The sequence below is a fragment of the Sturnira hondurensis genome, unplaced genomic scaffold (assembly GCF_014824575.4).
Source record: "Sturnira hondurensis isolate 20B ecotype Veracruz unplaced genomic scaffold, ASM1482457v3 Scaffold0004152, whole genome shotgun sequence".
Classification (NCBI taxonomy): Eukaryota; Metazoa; Chordata; class Mammalia; order Chiroptera; family Phyllostomidae; genus Sturnira; species Sturnira hondurensis.
Genome location: NW_028076783.1, coordinates 8,826,878 through 8,847,845, shown reverse-complemented (window position 1 = coordinate 8,847,845; position 20,968 = coordinate 8,826,878). Strand labels below are relative to the sequence as shown.

Sequence of the window (20,968 nt, the reverse complement as noted above, 5' to 3'; positions counted from 1 at the left end):
TAAATCTTTTCATGTGGGAAAGATGTCATCTGATTTCTGTTTTTCCCAAGTTGGATCATATTTTTATTTTAAAAAAATTTACAGTGAAAAAGATATATATCCACTTTAACTTTTCATAAGAAACTTCTAGATTCAAATCCTGATTATTAGTTTCTTAGTGGAGATGTATTTTGAGAATATTTAGTATTTCATATTTTGTGAGAAAAATGAGTTTTCATTTTAAAATTATTTTCTGTTTACATTATCAGACACTATATAAACCTGTAAACAATTTTTAAAAATATGGAAATTGTATTTCTTGTTATCCCAGTGCCAGTTAATAACATCGCTTATGGTTGTAAATAAGAATTCTTTGCACAATGTCATTAGGCTTGACAGTTTAGTCCATTCATTTAAGTCACAAAAAGCAGAATAAAGATATCATTTGCTAGGGGAAGATTCCTGACAAAGGGGCAGCTATTTTTGCTAAAATGTTGTGTAAAAAATAAAATCCCCAAGGCAATATCAGGCAAACTTGTTTGAGAAAGCAGAGATTTAGGAATTGACTTGGTACAGCAGAAGAAAATGAAGTTTTTCAGTCTGAAATTAGAACTAAGTAGCCACTTTAGCATCAGAGAATTTGCGAGATAAGGGCTCTAAGCCCCACTGAAGAAGGAGTCTTGTACTGTCGCTCGTTGCTGTGATCTGTCCTCTCCCTAACCACTTTCTCACTCTAATTTGCTCCATTAGGTCTGCATCGTTCAGAAGAATGATACCAAAAAGATGTATGCGATGAAATACATGAACAAACAGAAGTGTATTGAGCGTAATGAAGTGAGAAATGTCTTCAAGGAACTCCAGATCATGCAGGGTCTGGAGCATCCTTTCCTGGTTAATTTGTGGTAGGTAGATTTATTGCTTCTCTGAATGGAGACACTGCCACCTCCTCCCCCAATACTGTGACATAAACAACCTGTCTTATGTTCTAGGTGTGCATTGCAAAGTCTTTATTAGGATCTTCCTCAAGGATTTTTGTTCTCCTTAGTGTTTCTTTTTAAAATTTATTTATTTATTTATTTATTATTTTTAATTTAATTCTTGTTCAAGTACAGTTTTCTGTCTTATATTCCCAGCCCTGCCCCCCAGAGTGCACCCCACCTCCCTCCCATTTTCGCCCTGCACCTTAGTTACTGTCCACGTGTCATTTATAGTTGTTCATGTGAGTCCTTCCCCTTTTCCCCTGTGATTCTCTGCCCTCTTCCCTCTGGTCCCTGTCAGCCTGTTCCGTATTTGAGTGTCTTTGGTCATATTTTGCTTGCTTGTTTGTTTGGCTGTTTAGATTCTTGCTAACGGTGATATCATATGGTATTTGTCTTTCACCGCCTGGCTTATTTTGTTCAGCATAATGCTTTCCAGTTCCATCCAGGATGTTGCAAAGGGTAGGAGATCCTTCTTCCTTTCTGCAGCATAGAATTCCATTGTGTAAATGTACCATAGCTTTTTGATCCAGTCATTGACCGATGGGCATCTAGGTTGCTTCCCACTCTTGGCTATTGTACATTGTGCTGCTATGAACATCGGGGTGCATAGGTTCTTTTGGATTGGTGTTTCAGGGTTCTTAGGATATACTCCTAATAGTGGTATTGCTGGGTCAAAAGACACGTTCATTTTCAGTTTTCTTAGAAAATTCCATACTGCTTTCCATAGTGGTTGTACCAGTCTGCAATCCCACCAACAGTAAACTTGAGTCCCCTTTTCCCCACAACCTCTCCAGCACTTGTTGTTTGTTTCTTTGTTTATGATAGCCATTCTGAACTGGTGTTAAGTGGTATCTCATTGTGGTTTTAATTTGCATCTCTCTGATAGCTAGCCATATCGAGCGTCTTTTCATGTGTCTCTGGATCCTCTGTATGTCCTCCTTGGCGAAGTGTCTGTTCAAGTCCTTTGCCCATTTTTTAATTGGGTTGCTCGTCTTCTTTGAGTGGAGTCAAGTGAGTTCTTTGTATATTTTGGAGATTAAACCTTTGTCTGAGGTATCATTGGCAAATATGTTTTCCCAAACTGTTGCTTCTCTTTGTATCCTGATACTGTTTTCCCTAGCCATGCAGAAGCTTTTAAGTTTGATGAGATCCCATTTGTTTATTCTTTTCTTTATGTCCCTTGCTCTAGGGGACATATCAGTAAAAATATTGCTGCGTGAAATATCTGAGATTTTCCTACCAATGTTCTCCTCTAGGGCTTCAATGGTGTCACAGCTTATATTTAAGTCTTTTATCCACCTTGAATTTATTTTGGTATATGGTGTAAGTTGGTGCTTGAGTTTCATTTTTTTGCATGTGGCTGTCCAGTTCTCCCAACACCATTTGTTGAAGAGGCTATCTTTACTCCATTTTATGTTACTGTCCCCTTTGTCAAATGTTAATTGACTATAGAGAGTTGAGTTTATTTCTGGGCTCTCTGTTCTATTCCATTGGTCTTTGTGCCTGTTTTTATGCCAGTACCAGGCTGTTCTGATTACAGTGGCCTTGTAATACAGTTTGATATCAGGTATTGTGATCCCTCCTTCTTTATTCTTCTTTCTCAAAATTGCAGCTGCTATTTGGGGTCTTTTGTGGTTCCATATAAATTTTTGAAGTGTTTGTTCTATGTCTGTGAAATATGCCATTGGCACTTTAATAGGTATTGCATTGAATCTGTAAATTGCTTTAGGTAGTATGGACACTTTGCTGATGTTAATTCTTCTGATCCATGAACACGGTATATGTTTCCATTTGTTTGTGTCTTCCTTGATTTCTTTCTTCAGTGTTGTGTAGTTTTCTGCATACAGGTCTTTAACCTCCTTGGTTAAGTTTATTCCCAGATATTTTATTTTTCTTTTTGCTCTATCAAATGGGATTTTTTTCTTAATTTCTGCTTCTGCTGATTCATTGTTAGTATACAAAAATGCCTTTGATTTTTGGATATTGACTTTGTATCCCGCTGTTTTGCCAAATTCATTTATTAGTTCGAGCAGTTTTTTGGTATAGTCTATAGGATTTTCTATGTACACTATCATGTCGCCTGCAAACAATGACCGTTTTGTTTCCTCCTTTCTCATTTGGATGCCTTTTATTTCCTTTTCTTGTCTGATTGCTGTGGCTAGAACTTCCAATACTATATTGAATAGAAGTGGTGAAAGTGGACAACCTTGTCTTGTTCCCGATCTTAGTGGAAAAGCTTTTAGTTTTTGTCCATTGAGTATGATGTTGGCTGTAGGTCTTTCATATATGGACTTTATTATATTGAGGAATTCTCCCTCTATTCCCACTTTGCTCAGTACCTTTATCATAAATGGGTGTTGAGCCTTATCAAAAGCTTTTTCTGCATCTATTGATATGACCATGTGGTTTTTGTCCTTGCTTTTGTTTATGTGACGTATTACATTTACTGATTTATGAATATTGAACCATCCTTGCATCCCTGGGATGAATCCCAGTTGGTCGTGGTGTATGATCTTTTTGATGTATTGTTGGATGTGATTTGCCAATATTTTATTGAGGATTTTAGCGTATATGTTCATCAGCGATATTGGCCTGAAGTTTTCTTTCTTTGTTGTGTCTCCATCTGGCTTTGAAATTAGGATGATGCTGGCTTCATAAAAATAGTTGGGGAGTTTTCCCTCCTTTTGGATTTTTTGAAATAGTCTGTGAAGAATCGGGGTTAGTTCTTCCTTAAAAGCTTTGTAGAATTCTCCTGTGAAACCATCTGGTCCAGGGCTTTTGTGTGATGGGAGTTTTTTGATTACTGCTTCAATTTCCTCTGCTGTTCAGGCCTATTCAGGTTTTCTGCTTCTTTTTCATTGAGTTTTGGAAGATTGTATTTTTCTAGAAATGTTTCCATTTCATCTAGGTTTTCAAATTTCTTGGCATACAGCTCTGCATAGTAATTTCTTACAATCCCTTCTATTTCTGTGGTATCAGTTGTAATCTCTCCTCTTTCATTTCTGATTGTGTTTATTTGAGTCCTCTCTCTTTTTTTCTTGATGAGCCTACTTAAAGGTTTATCTATTTTGTTTATCTTTTCAAAAAACCAACTCCTGGATTCGGAGATCCATAGAATTGTGCTTTTAATCTCTATGTCATTTAATTCTGCTCTGATCTTGGTTATTTCTGTCCTTATACTTGCTCTGGACTGTCTCTGTTGTTGTTCCTCAAGTTCTTGGAGGTGTCGAGTTAGGTTGTTTGTTTGAAATGTTTCTATTTTCTTTAGGTAAGCCTGTATTGCTATGAACTTCCCTCTCAGGACTGCCTTCACTGTGTCCCATAAGTTATGGATTGTTGTGAATTCATTTTCATTTGTTTCCAGAAACTTTTTTATTTCTTCCTTGATTTCTATCTTGACCCATTCGTTGTTTAATAGCATACCATTCAGCCTCCATGATTTTGGGTGTTTTTGGTTTTTCCCTGTGGGGTTAGTTTCCAATTTCAGTCCCTTGTGATCAAAGAAAATGCTTGGTATGATTTCTATTTTTCTAAAATTGTTGAGTCTCATTTTGTGTCCTATCATGTGATCTATCTTGGAAAATGTTCCGTGTGCATTTGAAAACAATGTGTATTTAGCTTCTTTGGGATGGAGGACTCTATATATATCAATTAGGTCCATTCCATCTAGAGTGTCATTTAATGCTGCAATATCTTTGTTGGTATTTATTTGGAAGATGTGTCCATTTTTGACAATGGGGTGTTAAAATCCCCTACTATAATTGTGTTGCTGTCAATATCATTTTTGAGGTCCTCTAGGATTTTCTTTATATATTTGGGTGCTCCTATGTTGGGTGCATATATATTTACAATATTAATGTCTTCTTGCTGGATTCTTCCCTTGAGCAATATGAAGTGACCTTCTTGGTCTCTCTTAATGGCCCTGTTTTTGAAGTCTATTTTGTCTGATATGAGAATTGCTACCCTGCCTTTTTTTTTCTAGTCCATTTGCTTGGAAAATTTGTTTCCATCCTTTGACTTTTCATCTGTGATCATCTTTTGACCTGAGGTGGGTCTCTTGTAGGCAGCATATGTGTGGGCCATGCTTTCTTATCCATTCAGCTATTCTGTGTCTTTTAATTGGTGCATTTAATCCATTTACATTTAAGGTTATTATTGAAAGGTACTTATTCATTGCCATTTGTGTACCTGCGTTCCTCTCCGTCTCTCTCTTTTCCTTCCTTTCCTTGAAGCAGACCTTTTAGTATTTCTTGTAGAGCTGGTTTGGTGGAGGCATTATCTTTTAGACTTCTTTTGTCTTGGAAGCTCTTTATTTGGCCTTCTATCTTGATTGAGAGCCTTACTGGGTAAAGTAGCCTTGGTTGTATGCCCCTATTTCTCATTACTTGGAATATTTCTTGCCATTCTCTTCTTGCTTGGAATGTTTCCATTGAGAAGTCAGTAGCCAGCCTTATTGGGACCCCCTTGTATGTCACTTCCTTTTTCTCCCTTGCTGCCTTTAGGATTTTCTCTTTGTCTTGGAGGTTTGCCATTTTAATGATGATGTGTCTTGCAGTAGGCCTCTTTGGGTTCCACCTGATTGGGACTCTCTGCGATTCCTGGATTCGTGTGACTTTCTCTATCCTCATCTTAGGAAAATTTTCTGTTATTACTCTTTCAAGTAGGTTTTCTATCCCTTCTTCTTCTTCTTCTCCTTCTGGTATTCCTATTATTCAGATATTATTACATTTCATATTGTCTTGCATTTCTCTTAAACTCTCCTCATTCTTTCTGATTCTCTTTTCCTTTATTTGGTCCATCTGGGAGATTCTTTCTACCCTGTCTTCGATCTCACTTATGTGGTCTTCCACCTCATCGAACCTACTCTTCATACCTTCTACTGTGTTTTTCAGTTCAGAAACTGTATTCTTCACTTCCTCTTGGCCTTTGCTGATGGATTCTATTTTCTTTTTCATGTTGATATAGTTTGCAATGGAGAGTTCATTGTAGCTCCCCTGTAGTTTCTGGTAGCTCGTTGTAAGCTCTTTGAATTTCCTGATAACCAGTGCTTTGAATTCCAGATCTGATAGTTGACTTGCCTCGCTTTCATCTAATATTCTTTCTGAGGCTTCCTCCTTTTCTTTCATTTAGGGATTGTTTCTTTGTCTTCCCATTGTTTGTGATGTTCTTCTTGTTGTCCTCTGCTTCTTAAATTGATCTGTTCAGGTTCCCGGGGTTTATGGTGTGAACTTCTGTGGTAGAATACCTGTGAAATTCAGTGGTGCAGTCTCCTGCAGGTATCTTGGTGTTCTCCATTTCCACATACTCCTGTTGTTGGTTTCCAGCTGGTCATACCTTTTCTTCTGGTCTCACTAGCTGCAGCAGCCTGAGGGGCTATCTGTGTGGCCTTTCTCTCATCTTGGTGAACTCAACTGGTCTCGCCAGTGCCCTCCCGAGATCCAGATTTGTGCCGCTCTCCAGCAGCCCACTGAGAGCATATTTTTCCCCAGGCTTCCCAGCCCTGCCCTGGCAGGAGGGTGTGTGCTCCCAGCCAGGCTTTCCTGGTCTCGAAGGCTTGGGCGCGGATTTTCCCAGTGCTGTGGCTGAACACACAGGGCAGCTCACAATTCTCCCCAGCTGACAGCCACAGCCTGACTCCCAGCGCTTCTCGGTCTGCATCCGGCTGGGTAGGGAAGGAGCTGGTGACTGGCTCTCTTCCAGGTGCCTTGCTAGTAGCCCGAGGATCGAGGATCGCAGGGTCTGTACCAGACCAGCCTTTGACCCCGAGCTACAGGGAACACACGGGCGGCTCTCAGTTCCCCAAGCCAGCAACCGCAGCCTGACTCCACGGGTTATCAGAGCTCTCTGGTTTACTTCCCAATGCCCACTCCTCTCTATGCCACTACAGGCAAACAAATCTCTCCTGGTATTTTCCAATCTGAGCCCTGCTGGATAGGGAAGGTGCCAGCGACTAGTTCTCTCCCAGGGTTGTTGTTGCCTGCCCTCAGCTCTCAGAGACCAGGGACGCCCAGCCAGGGCCCTGGTGCAGCCTGGAGGAGGGCCTGTAGCCCATGTGCTGTTCCCTCGTACCTTGTTGATCTGCGGTTGTCTCCTCTCCTCAACCTCTGGTCATTCAGTGTCTGCTACCCTTTCTGGAGTCATGCTTTCCTGTATGCTGGGTCCCTGTTGGCTATCCACTGTACTCCTCTGCAGATCAGCCCAGTTTTTCTCTGGTGCATGGAGAGAAGCGAAATCCTTTGTCCTATTCCATCGCCATCTTCTCCAAAATCTCCTTAGTGTCTTTATAGTTATTCTGTTGTCACCAATAACCACTGCTTGGTCCGGTTTTCACAGTTTCTCTTGTCCTTGGGGTCAGATTTTACTTTATTTCATTTTTAAAAATATTTATTTATTTTTTAGAGAGAAAGGACAGGAGGGAGAGAGACATCAATGTGAGAAGCATTGATCAGTTGCCTCTCATATGCACCCCAACCAGGGATCGAACACACAACCTAGGCATGTGCTCTGACTGGGAATCCACTGGTTTTTTGCTTTGCAAGATAATGCCCAACCAGTTGAGCCACCCTGGTCAGAGACAATTTTTATTATTAAAGCATTGTAATTAAATAGGTTGAAGGAATGAGTTGAGATGTCTTCTTACTTGTTAGATACCTTTTCCCCATTAACCGTGGGGCAGAGACTTTGGGGAAAAAGAATGGTGTCACTGGCTAGCATGATGTTGATTATCAGAATTTGCACAAAGCTCTCTCTCTTTTAAATGATTGGCACCAAAATGCATTTCCCTGTACCAAGCTTCTTAAGCAGCGAGTGATCTTCCTGAGGGTTGGAATAAGACAAGTGCTGTTTTTCTCACCAAACAGCTTTTTAAAGATTTTGTTTATTTGCTTTTAGAAAGAGGGAAATGGGAGGAGAGAAACATCAATGTGCAAGAGACACATGAATCAGTTGTCTCTTGCACGGCCCCCAACTGGGAACCCAGCCTGCAACCCAGGCACATGCTCTGAGTGGGAATCAAACTGGTGACTTCTTGGTTCTCAGGCCAGTGCTCAATCCACTGAGCCAACACTAGCCAGAGCACCAAACAGGTTTTAACAGAGCCAGAGCTTACTATATGATCTACTCTCAAGGCCATGATCATAATACAAGGCTTGGAAGACGAAGTTTACATTGTCTATTACTTCCTGTTCTTTTGTTCTGTGCAGAGGTCTTTCTGTCTCATTTTGCTCTCCATTTTAATGTAGCCATTATGTTAAGAGCCGATTCTTAAAACTAATTCAGTATGACTGTTATTTAAATATGCATGCCAAGTAGTGCTTACTAGCTAAGCACTAAGCACTAAAAAGGTCTTTATTCAGAGAATACTAATAGAAGAATAATTGAAATGTCACTGTGTGTTTAGGGACATTTCTCTGGAGGAATCAGTGCATTAAACCGGTCTCCCTCCATCTTTAATTAACACAAATCACTTAATAGACAATTTGCTCAAATGCTATGCCACCGTTGAAAAGAAGATGGCTCTGTGTGACTTAGATATCGGTCTGTTACATTTATGTACTACTGAGACATGGTAGAGTCTAATTTTGGCTCAGGCTCAGTGGATTTAATTAGTATTTTAGACTGGCCTATTCAAAATGCGGCCATGTAAAGAACGAAACAGAGGCAGCAATCTTTCTTCCCCATCCCTAGCAATCATTAGATTGCCTTTTCTACTCTCTCTCTCCACCCTGCAAATGAGGAAGTGCTCTCACTGTACAGGCTTTTTGTTCAAAGTCACATTTTCCTTCTTCAAAAGTTCAACCAGCTCATTTTCTCTTTTTAAGATCAGGAACCATTCATAAAGGCAGACTTAGTATTTTACCCTTTCTGCCTGTCCCTCATTGCTGAGCAGGCAAAAGTGACTTCATTCTAGTCTCATTTCCCCCCTACAACATGGGTCTTATGAGACTTTAAGCTGACCCAAGTTTGCACACTCTGCTGTTTGCCACACAATGTCATTCCAGACATTTCGTCCTCTGTGTATGCCGACTTGGTGACCATACAACATTTGCCCTGTCCTTCCCATCTTCTTAAACCTATTTCACAGTGGGACATTGGGCACCATTAATATAGAGGAGAGAGAAGAGACACTCCACCTCTCACCCCATGATTCTAGCACCACATTCAGAACTGAACACTGGGAGAGGTATAGTTCCTAAAAGTGCAGGATAAAACCCTTCTGTCTTTCAAACCCTGAACTAAAGATCTTCAGATTGCACATTAATTCCTGTGATAAATGCTTTCTGCCTTAGTAAGTACAGCATAATAAATGTAAGTGACTCTTTCCACAACTATTAAGCATCTTTCAGTACTTATGGAGGTGTGTTATAAGCAATCTTTATCATTGTTAAGTCACATTGTTCTAAGATAGGGTTAATGTGTGTGCCCATCAATGAACACCCAAAAGACAGATTTGGATGGTGCTTGGCCCCATGGCATAATGGGAATTGTGTGGTGGGGCAGGGGGAGGTCTTCAACCCATTTTCAATAAAAGCTTATGTTTTGCCTTGTTTTTGCTTTCCACCCTCATTCTGCAAATCAAAGAAAAAAGATCAAATAGTCCCTAGTATATTACATGTGACTTAATCAATATTTGTGTCTTGGGTTTAATAGATTTATCTTTCAACCCCAAAGCTTCAGGAACCAATTTTCTTAAGTTATAAATACAATAGCATATTTTTGAATTCTTTTGTACCTTTTTGTGTACTTTAGTTTACTGATATCCCATGTAGGCCTCTCAATATTGCTTTTAATAATCCTCCATGGATGCTCAAAGTGTCCCTTACCATGGGGGTTGTGTTCAGAAAACTCTTGGTTTCAGGTTGAGGGAAAACACAAATTGTTTCTCTTTGAAGCAGGTTTATTTTTTTAAGTTAATGTATATATATACATAGGTATAAATACATGCCTGTATGATGTTTGAAAAATTTTCTGGTTATTACAGCAAACCAAAAACATAGAAAACTGCACAGAAAAATGAAATTATCACCCCTAAGATGTTGGTGTGTACTTTCCAGTAAAATATCTGCATTTAGTTTTCTGTTTTTTCATCATGCATTAGCCTCATTCATTTCTTCATTCATGTATATATTTACTGAGCATCACAGACAAGTTGTAATTAGGGTTGTCAGGTAAAATACACGATGCACAATTCCATTTGAACTTCAGATAAATAAGCAATAGTTTTTAGTATATGTCCCAAGCATCACACGGGGCATATTTTAACTGAAAATCATTCGTTATCTGAATTTCTAATTTAAGTGGGCATCTTGCATTTTTATTTGCTACATCTGGCAATGGAATTGTCACGGGGGTCTACACAGTGGGGAGGCAGTGGTCAGCAAGGACAAATGGAGCTTCTGATCTGCCTGACATTTCCATTACCCATGAGAGGTTGACTTAGTCAAATGGCACATGAATATATGAACTGTGAGAAGTGCATGAATGACTAAGCATCCAGAGGAGTGTGTGTATTTTAAGGGGTTTCAGGGAAGGAACCTGAAACCATGAGTCTGGGAGCAGCAGTGTTCAGGGTAAAAAAACATTCTGGTTAAAACTCAACCTCCCAGCCTCTCTGAATCTGGCCTTCTCGGAACACAGTCCTAAGATGTAGGCCAGGTCATAAAGTGAAGGCTGCCTATCAGGCCTGGCATCCAGGAAAAGCAAATAAAATCTTCCTGTGGAAGCCTCACTGGGGACTGCTAACAAAGCCCTGGCAACTCACAGCCTGCAAACAAATGGGTCCTGGCCATGCAGATTCCCCAGGTGGCTTTTGTTCATTGAAATTAAGCCTGCAGCTGCATACAGCTCCTTGGGGCTCTGTTTTCTTCTGAGCCCAGCTCTCTCCTTACCTGCTTCTCTTGTTTCTGTGAACAGAAAGGGTCCACGTGTTGTTTCAGGGAATTAGGAGACGAGGTGGCTGGTTTTCAGAGGAAAGGACCGCTTCCACTGGGAGTGTGACAAAGGGTTCCTGCCTGGTGGCTGAACAAAGCTGACTAAGTGGGCTCCCTGGCAGACGCTTCCATCAGCTGTGACTCAGAAACCAGGGTTTCTGTGGGGAATCACAAGCCAGGAGAACTCAGGGTGGGCTCAGAGGCACGGTATCAGTGATAATGATAGTGTATTCATCCTAACAGTCTTGGTTGATAGGGATTATTGTTCCTACTTTATATTGAAGAAACAGAAGCTTAGAGAGGTTGATTAATTTTTTCCAGAGTCACAAGCTAGGAATTGGCAGAGCCAGGATTTAGACCCGGGAATTCTGACGTCAAAGCCTCTGCTCTTCTGACTATACTATACCATCCTCTATAGACATCTTGTGAGACTCCCTTCCAAAATCTTGTGGAAGGAAAGCAAATTTATTTTATTGTCGTTGACACCATGGGAATACAAAATCCATGAGTCAGGTGTGATTTTGCTTTGTCCACTGCCTCATTTTCTAGCTCCTATAATATTAAGTGCTCACTGCATATCTATTGAATGAGTGACTGATTGATTGAATGAATGAATGAATGAGTGAATGAATGGAGTGAGTTAGTGGTGGGACCTGGCTTCTGGCTCCTGTTGTTTTGCTCTTTTCCCACCATACCACTGTCACCCGGTGCACACTCAAAAATATCCCTTCATTTAGGATGGAGTGTCACTCCCACTCCAAGATCTTTGCAAGGCCCCGAGGTCAGAGAGACCTGAGTTTGACTTCCTGCTTCACCACTTAGTAACTATAAATTGAGCAAGATACCATATGTCTTCTGCTTGATTTCCAGTCCCAGAGATGTCCCACATTGCTTTCTCCTGCCTCTCTAATCCACCACCCATGGATTCTATGTGACCTTCCTCATATCTCCTCCTTTGATCTTAATGTGTAAAATAATCTGTAAAACTGTCATTCTCCAGAGCATCTTTTCAATCCATTGAGATTTTTGCTTCTCAGCAATTTTCTTCAGTTAGGCTCAAATAAACTCTTACAAGGCTTTATTTCTTAGACTGGATGTTCTTTGGTTGACACACATTTCACTGTTTGTAATTAGGGTGTTTCTAGTTTGAGAACTTTGCAAATAGTTTTGCTATTGGCATTCTTGTTTGTGTCTTTTGGTGAACAAAAGTCCACATACTTTGGGGTGTAAACCTAGAATAAATCACTGGATCCTAGGGTTAATGGGAAAATTAGTTTCCAAACAAACTGTACTATTTTACACGTACATCCGCAATGTATGAGAATTCAAATTGCTCTAAAATTTCACCTACATTTGGTACTGTCAGTTTCTTCACAGATAGGCATTCCTACAAATATGTAATGGTTTCTCATTATGGCTTTAGTTTGTATATTTTCAGTGACTTATGAGTTTGGGCACATTTTTATATGTTTATTGGCCACTTAGAATCCTCCTTTGAGAAGTGCCTGAGTCTTTTGTCCATCTTCCTATTAGTTGCCTTTTATTCTCATTGACATGTAAGAGTTCTTTACACTTTATTCTGCATGCACGCAGCCCTTTTTGGATATAAATTATTTGTTCCATCTGTGACTTTCCTTTTTTAATCCATAATAGTACTTTAAAAACAATCAAATAACTTGTATTCAAGTGTGGTATAATTTATCAATCTTTTCCTTTATGGATAGTGCTTTCTGTGTTCCTATGTAGGAAATTTTTGCATATACCAATGTGAAATTATTCTATTCTGTTTGCTGTTTTAACTTACACACTTGGACCTATAATTCAGGGTTAAGATTATTTTTTCCCATTTAACTCAAAAACATTCATTGAAGAGTTTGTCCTGTTTTTACAGCACACAATATCACATTTGTTATTAGTCAAATCATGATAAATGTGTGGGTTTCTAGATTTTGTTCTCTGAATCTACTTTATGTTTATCACCCATATTTAACTACTATTACTTTATCCTGGTAAAGAATTCAGTCACATATTTATTTTCCTTCTGAGTTAATTGTAATTGGCCCTTTGTAATTCCATATAATTTCACAGTCAACTTGTTAATATGTATTTTAAAGATGCTGGCATTTATATTGGGTTATATTGAAAAGATACATTAATTCAAGGATAATTATTTTATTTAAAAAAATTATTTCTTCCAGTTTATAAATTATATATAGATATCTATCTCCTTGTATATTTAGACATTTTTTAGTTTCTTTGGTTTTAGTCTTTAGTGTGGAAATGTAACATATCTTTCCTTACATTTATTCATTGTATTAAATGTTTTGATATGATTACAAATAGTAACTATTCACCAAAACTTTATTTCTAGTAGTTTGTTGCTTATATACCAAAATACAATTGATTTTTAATACATGGTGGGGCAAAAGTAAATTCACAGTTGTATGTAAAACAGTTTATTCTTGTATTATTTATTAATTATTGCATGATTTGCCACATGAACAATTGTGAACCTGCTTTTACCCCACCCTGCATTGCCTTTGTGTCCAGTGACTTTGATCAAATTCTCTTCTTAATTCTACTAGTTAGCCTGTAGATTCTTTTGGATTTTCAATATTTATAGTTATGTCATCAACTATTTATGCCAGTTTTAGTTCTTCCTTTCTAATTTTTTGTTTTCATATCTAGTGCACTTGCACTGAGAGCAATGTTGAATAAATGTTTGTGGATATCCTTGTCTGTCTGTTAGTATTTTACAGGGGAGGTTTCTAGAATTTCAAGATTTCATCTGTTATTTGCTGTAGGCTCTTTTTAAGGAAAGTTTACTTATTAAAGATTTTATTTATTTTTAGAGAAAGGCGAAAGGAGGGAGAGAAACATCAGTGTGTGGTTGCCTCTCATGCACCCCCCACTAGGGACCTAGCCTGCAACCCAAGCAAGTGCCCTGACTAGGAATCAAACAAGCAACCTTTTGGTTCATAGGCTGGCACTCAGTCCACAGAGCCACACCAGCCAGGCCTGCTGTAGGCTCTTTGTAGACATCCTTTATCATAATAAGGAAGTTCCCCTTTAGTCCTAGTCTCCTTTGCTAGACTTTTTTTTTAATTCGGAAGGGGTATTAAATTTTATCAAATGCATTTTCTTTTATATTGGTATCATTTCTATTGTGTGAAATAGAAATGGTAGATTCATCAATTTGCAAGTCTTTTTTTTATATTTTATTTATTTATCTTTTAGAGGGGAGGGGAAGGAGAGAGGAAGAGAAACATCAATGTATGGTTGCTTCTCGTGCATCCCCTGCTGGGAACTGGCCCCTGCTGGGAACTGGCCTGCAACCCAGGCATGTGCCCTGACTGGGAATCGAACCGTGATCGTCTGGTTCACAGGCCCGCGCTCAATCCATTGAGCTACACCAGCCAGGGCTCAATTTGTAAGTCTTAAAACAACTTTGATTTCTTAAACTCTAGCAGGTCATGATCTATTAAAATAAATTCTAGTTGGTTATGTTCTATTATCCTTTTGTATATATATATCACTGGATACTATAATATACATTTATCTTTTTATTTATGTATTAAATTATTTTATTTATAAGTATTTATTTTATTATATCATTAAAGAGATGCATACACTAGGTTGAGTGCAGAGTGTAGGAGCCCAGTTGAGAGGATGGAATTGGGAATGCAAGGCAGAAAGGAGATGGCTGGAGTGAGGTCCTGAAGCTGATGAGAAGGATGTGACTCAGCACCGGTAAACAAGCTGCCTTTGGTGGATGTGGGGGCACTTCTTTCACTGTACTAGGAAGGAAGACAGAGAAGGCATGTATTTGTGAGTTGTTAGATTTGTTGGTGGGCAAGTGAAGTAGTTCTCATGTCATTGCCTCTATGACATATGAGTTCATCAGCTAAGAATGAAGAGTGTACACAGTATGTGCAATTTTAAGGAGAGAAGTGCTAGGTGATTGAAAGTGTGACATTAATAGAGAATTAGATTATCTAAGTATCTACTTGAAACTTGTGGCTATGAATTTCAAGTCAATCCAACAAGCACTGTTTCATGTTTTTCTTCTTTAAGTGCACTTAATATGCTGTTTTTTATTGCACTTTAAAGAATATATGTGAGTTTAATCACAATTGGGGATTAATTGGGAAAGGAATAAAGTGACCTGACAAAGTTTAATGAGTTGAAAAGTACATTTTTAGGGAGCAGGCTAAAGAAGTTGGGGGAAACTTAAGGAAATCATGCATATATAAAGTCACTCTTTAAGACAGCTTAAAGAGTGAGGTACTGTGCTAAGGTATTACCTGCATTGTCTTATATGTCTTTATATACTTGCCTCATATATCTCCATATATTAATATTTATGTCATGTATTTACAGATATCGTATGTCCCTTTACAAGGATGAGTAGCTAAAGATAAGAGGTTTTATTCCTTAATCAAATCACAAAACCAGAAAGTGATAGCAAATCTGGATTTCAAATCCCACCCTCCAAATTCTCTAAGATCCTTGGTGTTAACTGATATTTTATTTTATCAACTTACATAGGAATTCTTACTTCCAAATTTCTAAAACCAAACTTTTAAAAATTAAATTCAACTGCAAAATCAATTTAAAAATTTTAAGTTCTATTTAAAAATAAATGGCTGACACGTGGTAATGATTTAATGAAACAAAATTGCCACTTATAACTTAATAAAATACTCCGGTTTGAGAAAAATCATTCCACCTATTCCTGCCGCACTGGTAGTGTTCTATTCACTGGATATCAGGAACAGAGATGGGTGGAAGAACCACATGAGATGAGAGCAGAGACAGGAATGATTAAAACCTTTCTGAAGATGCAATTGGTCTAGTTTGGCTATAAACACTAATCAGGTAAAGGGAATGGGGTTCATTTAAAATGAAGAAGCAAAAGGAGAGCATGAAGGGCAAAATAAGAATTTCTGTAACTGGTAGCAGTGCTGGGAAATCCTCCCTCTGCCCTGAAATTCTGAGACTGGGGTGGCAACTTGGTCAGTGAGTAAACTGCCTCTCTGACTGCAGAGGCAGAAGGTAGACCACAAGTGGGGCTAGATGAACATTTTGCCTTTCCTCTTCATCCACTCTGGAGATGTGGCCAGTCAAAATGTGTGACTCAGCACATACTCGAGTCAGGAACTGACTCAGGAACGTGACTCGAGGAACGAGTCATTGTTCCTCATTATCCCCTGAGCATGAGTCTTGGCTTTTCCTTTCATATGGGTGTTGATATCTCTTATTCCCCTTGGCCTGTTAACTGGCTTTTCTATTCTCTGAGGTAACGGTCTCAAGAGATTCTGCAGAAAATAATCACAGCCAAATTTTCCCCTGAGAGGCTTCATGAATGAGAGAGGGAAAAGGAGGGGAAAGAGAGGTAGAGAAACATCGATGAGTGAGAGATACATGGATAGGTTGCCTCTCACACACCACCCACTGGGGACTTGGCCTGCAACACAGGCATGTGCTAACATGTCCAGAGCCAGTATAGATGAGCTAACAGGCTGCAAAATATCCTTCAGTGTTCTGGCCAGAAGAAGGTCAGGGTGAAAGAAAACCAATGACTATATCAGAATGTCAGAAAAATAATTGGTACCTGTTATATGTGTTTTTTTAAATCACCGACAAATTTTTTCATTGTGAAAATCATGGATTTTTATTCATTTTATTTGAGGCTATAATTTATTATCTGAATCAGGTAGTATGTGTAATACCTTCTCTGAGGCTTTCATGACTCCCTAAAATCAAACTTAGGTCTTTCTGAAAGTAAAAAAAAAAAATTAATGAGCAAAAATAAAAAAAAAATAGGTTATTCTGTGAGTCTATCACGGGCTCTTGCACCTCTCTCTTACAACCCTTAGTGTGTGTTATAACTGCATATTTGCTTGTGTAAATATGTGTTTTATTGGTTATAGATGATTAGTTTCAGGAAGAGGGGAACCACACTTCTTGGTTCATTTCTTTACTCCAGCACCATGTATAAGTAAACAAATATAGGAGAAATATTTGTCAAATGGTCATTGAATAAACAAGTGCTCATTGTGGACCACCTTTGAGGGTGGGGTTGCTGATGAATACAGAGATGAGCAAAACACAAATTCCTCACCCTGTTCATCAAGTGAGGAATTCAGGTAAAAAATATTAATGGTCACGACGCAATATAACATAATGTAACTATCTGTATAGGTAGGTTTCTGGAGTGTTCTGTAACAGGGAAATGGCTGGTGCTGTGGAATTGCAGAGAGAGAAACACAAAGGACAAAGGGGTAACATGTAATTTGTTTTTGACAACAATAGGTCAGGAAAGCCCTGGCCTGGTAGGTCACTTGGTTAGAGTGCCATCCTGATACACCAAGGTTGTGGGTTTGATCCCCAGTAAGGGCACATAAAAGAATCAACCATGAATGTAGAAATAAGTGGAACAGCAAATTGATATTTCTCTCTCACTTGCTCTACTTTCATGTCTCTTTGAGAAATTAATAAATTAAAAGAATGGGTTAGGAATGACTAAAATATAGGACAGATGAACTCAGACCAATGGTATCAATGTGCAAAAATTTTCTTTTGTTTAAAATATATGCAGAATTTTCTTCTATTTATAAAGGAAGTTATTTATTTATTTATTTATTTATTTTTAAATCTTGTTCAAGTACAGTTTTCTTTCTTGTATTCCCAGCCCTGTCCCCCCGCCCAATGCTCCCCACCTCCCTCCCATCTCTGCCCCCCACCTTAGTTATTGTTCAGGTGTCCTTTATACTTGTTCATGTGAGTTCTTCCCCTTTTCCTCTGTGATTCTCTCCCCTCTCCCCTCTGGACCCTGTCAGCACGTTCTGTATTTCAGTGTCTTTGGTTATATTTTGCTTGCTTGTTTGTTTTGTTGTTTAGATTCCTATTAAAGAAATCTGCCTGGCTTATTTTGCTCATAATAAAGCTTTCCAGTTCCATCCAGGATGTTGCAAAGAGTAGGAGCTCCTTCTTCCTTTCTGCAGCATAGAATTCCACTGTGTAAATGTACCATAGTTTTTTGATCCAGTCATTGATGGGCATTTAGGTTGCTTCCAACTCTTGGCTATTGTACATTGTGCTGCTATGAACATCGGGGTGCATAGGTTCTTTTGGATTGGTGTTTCAGGGTTCTTAGGATATACTCCTAGCAGTGGAATTGCTGGTCAAAAGGCACATCATTTTTAGTTTTCTTAGAAAATTCCATACTGTTTTCCATAGTGGTTGTACCAGTCTGCAATCCCACCAACAGTAAACTTGAGTCCCCTTTTCCCCACAACCTCTCCAACACTTGTTTGTTTCTTTGTTTATGATAGCCATTCTGAACTGGTGTTAAGTGGTATCTCATTGTGGTTTTAATTTGCATCTCTCTGATAGCTAGTGATATCGAGCATCTTTTCATGTGTCTCTGGATCCTTTGTATGTCCTCCTTGGCGAAGTGTCTGTTCAAGTCCTTTGCCCATTTTTTAATTGGGTTGCTCATCTTCTTTGAGTAGAGTCATGTGAATTCTTTGTATATTTTGGAGATTAAACCTTTGTCTGAGATGTCATTGGCAAATATGTTTTCCCAAACTGTTGCTTCTCTTTTTACCTTGATACTGTTTTCCCTAGCCATGCAGAAGCTTTTAAGTTTGATGAGATCCCATTTGTTTATTCTTTTCTTTATGTCCCTTGCTCTAGGGGACATATCAGTAAAAATATTGCTGCGTGGAATATCTGAGATTTTCCTACCAATGCTCTGCTCTAGGACTTTAATGGTTTCCCGGCTTATATTTAAGTCTTTTATCCACCTTGAATTTATTTTGGTATATGGTGTAAGGTGGTGCTCAAGTTTCATTTTTTTGCATGTGGCTGTCCAGTTCTCCCAACACCATTTGTTGAAGAGGCTATCTTTACTCCATTTTAAGTTACTGTCCCCTTTGTCAAATGTTAATTGACTATAGAGAGTTGAGTTTATTTCTGGGCTCTCTGTTCTATTCCATTGGTCTTTGTGCCTGTTTTTATGCCAGTACCAGGCTGTTCTGATTACAGTGGCCTTGTAATACAGTTTGATATCAGGTATTGTGATCCCTCCTTCTTTATTCTTCTTTCTCAAAATTGCAGCTGCTATTTGGGGTCTTTTGTGGTTCCATATAAATTTTTGAAGTGTTTGTTCTATGTCTGTGAAATATGCCATTGGCACTTTAATAGGTATTGCATTGAATCTGTAAATTGCTTTAGGTAGTATGGACACTTTGCTGATGTTAATTCTTCTGATCCATGAACACGGTATATGTTTCCATTTGTTTGTGTCTTCCTTGATTTCTTTCTTCAGTGTTGTGTAGTTTTCTGCATACAGGTCTTTAACCTCCTTGGTTAAGTTTATTCCCAGATATTTTATTTTTCTTTTTGCTCTATCAAATGGGATTTTTTTCTTAATTTCTGCTTCTGCTGATTCATTGTTAGTATACAAAAATGCCTTTGATTTTTGGATATTGACTTTGTATCCCGCTGTTTTGCCAAATTCATTTATTAGTTCGAGCAGTTTTTTGGTATAGTCTATAGGATTTTCTATGTACACTATCATGTCGCCTGCAAACAATGACCGTTTTGTTTCCTCCTTTCTCATTTGGATGCCTTTTATTTCCTTTTCTTGTCTGATTGCTGTGGCTAGAACTTCCAATACTATATTGAATAGAAGTGGTGAAAGTGGACAACCTTGTCTTGTTCCCGATCTTAGTGGAAAAGCTTTTAGTTTTTGTCCATTGAGTATGATGTTGGCTGTAGGTCTTTCATATATGGACTTTATTATATTGAGGAATTCTCCCTCTATTCCCACTTTGCTCAGTACCTTTATCATAAATGGGTGTTGAGCCTTATCAAAAGCTTTTTCTGCATCTATTGATATGACCATGTGGTTTTTGTCCTTGCTTTTGTTTATGTGACGTATTACATTTACTGATTTATGAATATTGAACCATCCTTGCATCCCTGGGATGAATCCCAGTTGGTCGTGGTGTATGATCTTTTTGATGTATTGTTGGATGTGATTTGCCAATATTTTATTGAGGATTTTAGCGTATATGTTCATCAGCGATATTGGCCTGAAGTTTTCTTTCTTTGTTGTGTCTCCATCTGGCTTTGAAATTAGGATGATGCTGGCTTCATAAAAATNTGGAAGATGTGTCCATTTTTGACAGTGGGGTGTTAAAATTCCCTATTATAATTGTGTTGCTGTCAATATGTTTCTTGAGGTCCTCTAGGACTTTCTTTATACATTTGGGTGCTCCTATGTTGGGTGCATATATATTTACGATGTTAATGTCTTCTTGCTGGGTTCTTCCCTTGGGTATTATGAAGTGACCTTCTGGGTCTCTCTTTATGGACCTTTTTTGGAAGACTATTTTTTCTGATATGAGAATTGCTACCCCGGCTTTTTTTCCTTGTCCATTTGCTTGGAAAATTTGTTTCCATCCTTTGACTTTTCGTCTGTGATCATCTTTTGACCTGAGGTGGGTCTCTTGTAGGCAGCATATGTGTGGGCCATGCTTTCTTATCCATTCAGCTATTCTGTGTCTTTTAATTGGTGCATTTAATCCATTTACATTTAAGGTTATTATTGAAAGGTACTTATTCATTGCCATTTGTGTACCTGCGTTCCTCTCCGTCTCTCTCTTTTCCTTCCTTTCCTTGAAGCAGACCTTTTAGTATTTCTTGTAGAGCTGGTTTGGTGGAGGCATTATCTTTTAGACTTCTTTTGTCTTGGAAGCTCTTTATTTGGCCTTCTATCTTGATTGAGAGCCTTACTGGGTAAAGTAGCCTTGGTTGTATGCCCCTATTTCTCATTACTTGGAATATTTCTTGCCATTCTCTTCTTGCTTGGAATGTTTCCATTGAGAAGTCAGTAGCCAGCCTTATTGGGACCCCCTTGTATGTCACTTCCTTTTTCTCCCTTGCTGCCTTTAGGATTTTCTCTTTGTCTTGGAGGTTTGCCATTTTAATGATGATGTGTCTTGCAGTAGGCCTCTTTGGGTTCCACCTGGTTGGGACTCTCTGCGATTCCTGGATTCGTGTGACTTT

At 38.7% G+C, this 20,968-nt stretch overlaps 1 protein-coding gene across 1 annotated transcript in view; it reads left to right on the top strand.

Annotated features, from left to right (window-relative positions):
- STK32A (serine/threonine kinase 32A) overlaps positions 1-20,968 on the top strand; it is a 111,036-nt gene that overhangs the window by 25,510 nt on the left and 64,558 nt on the right. Inside the window, 1 exon segment of the mRNA XM_037044988.1 lies at positions 730-881. Coding sequence (XP_036900883.1) covers positions 730-881 — 152 coding nt within the window.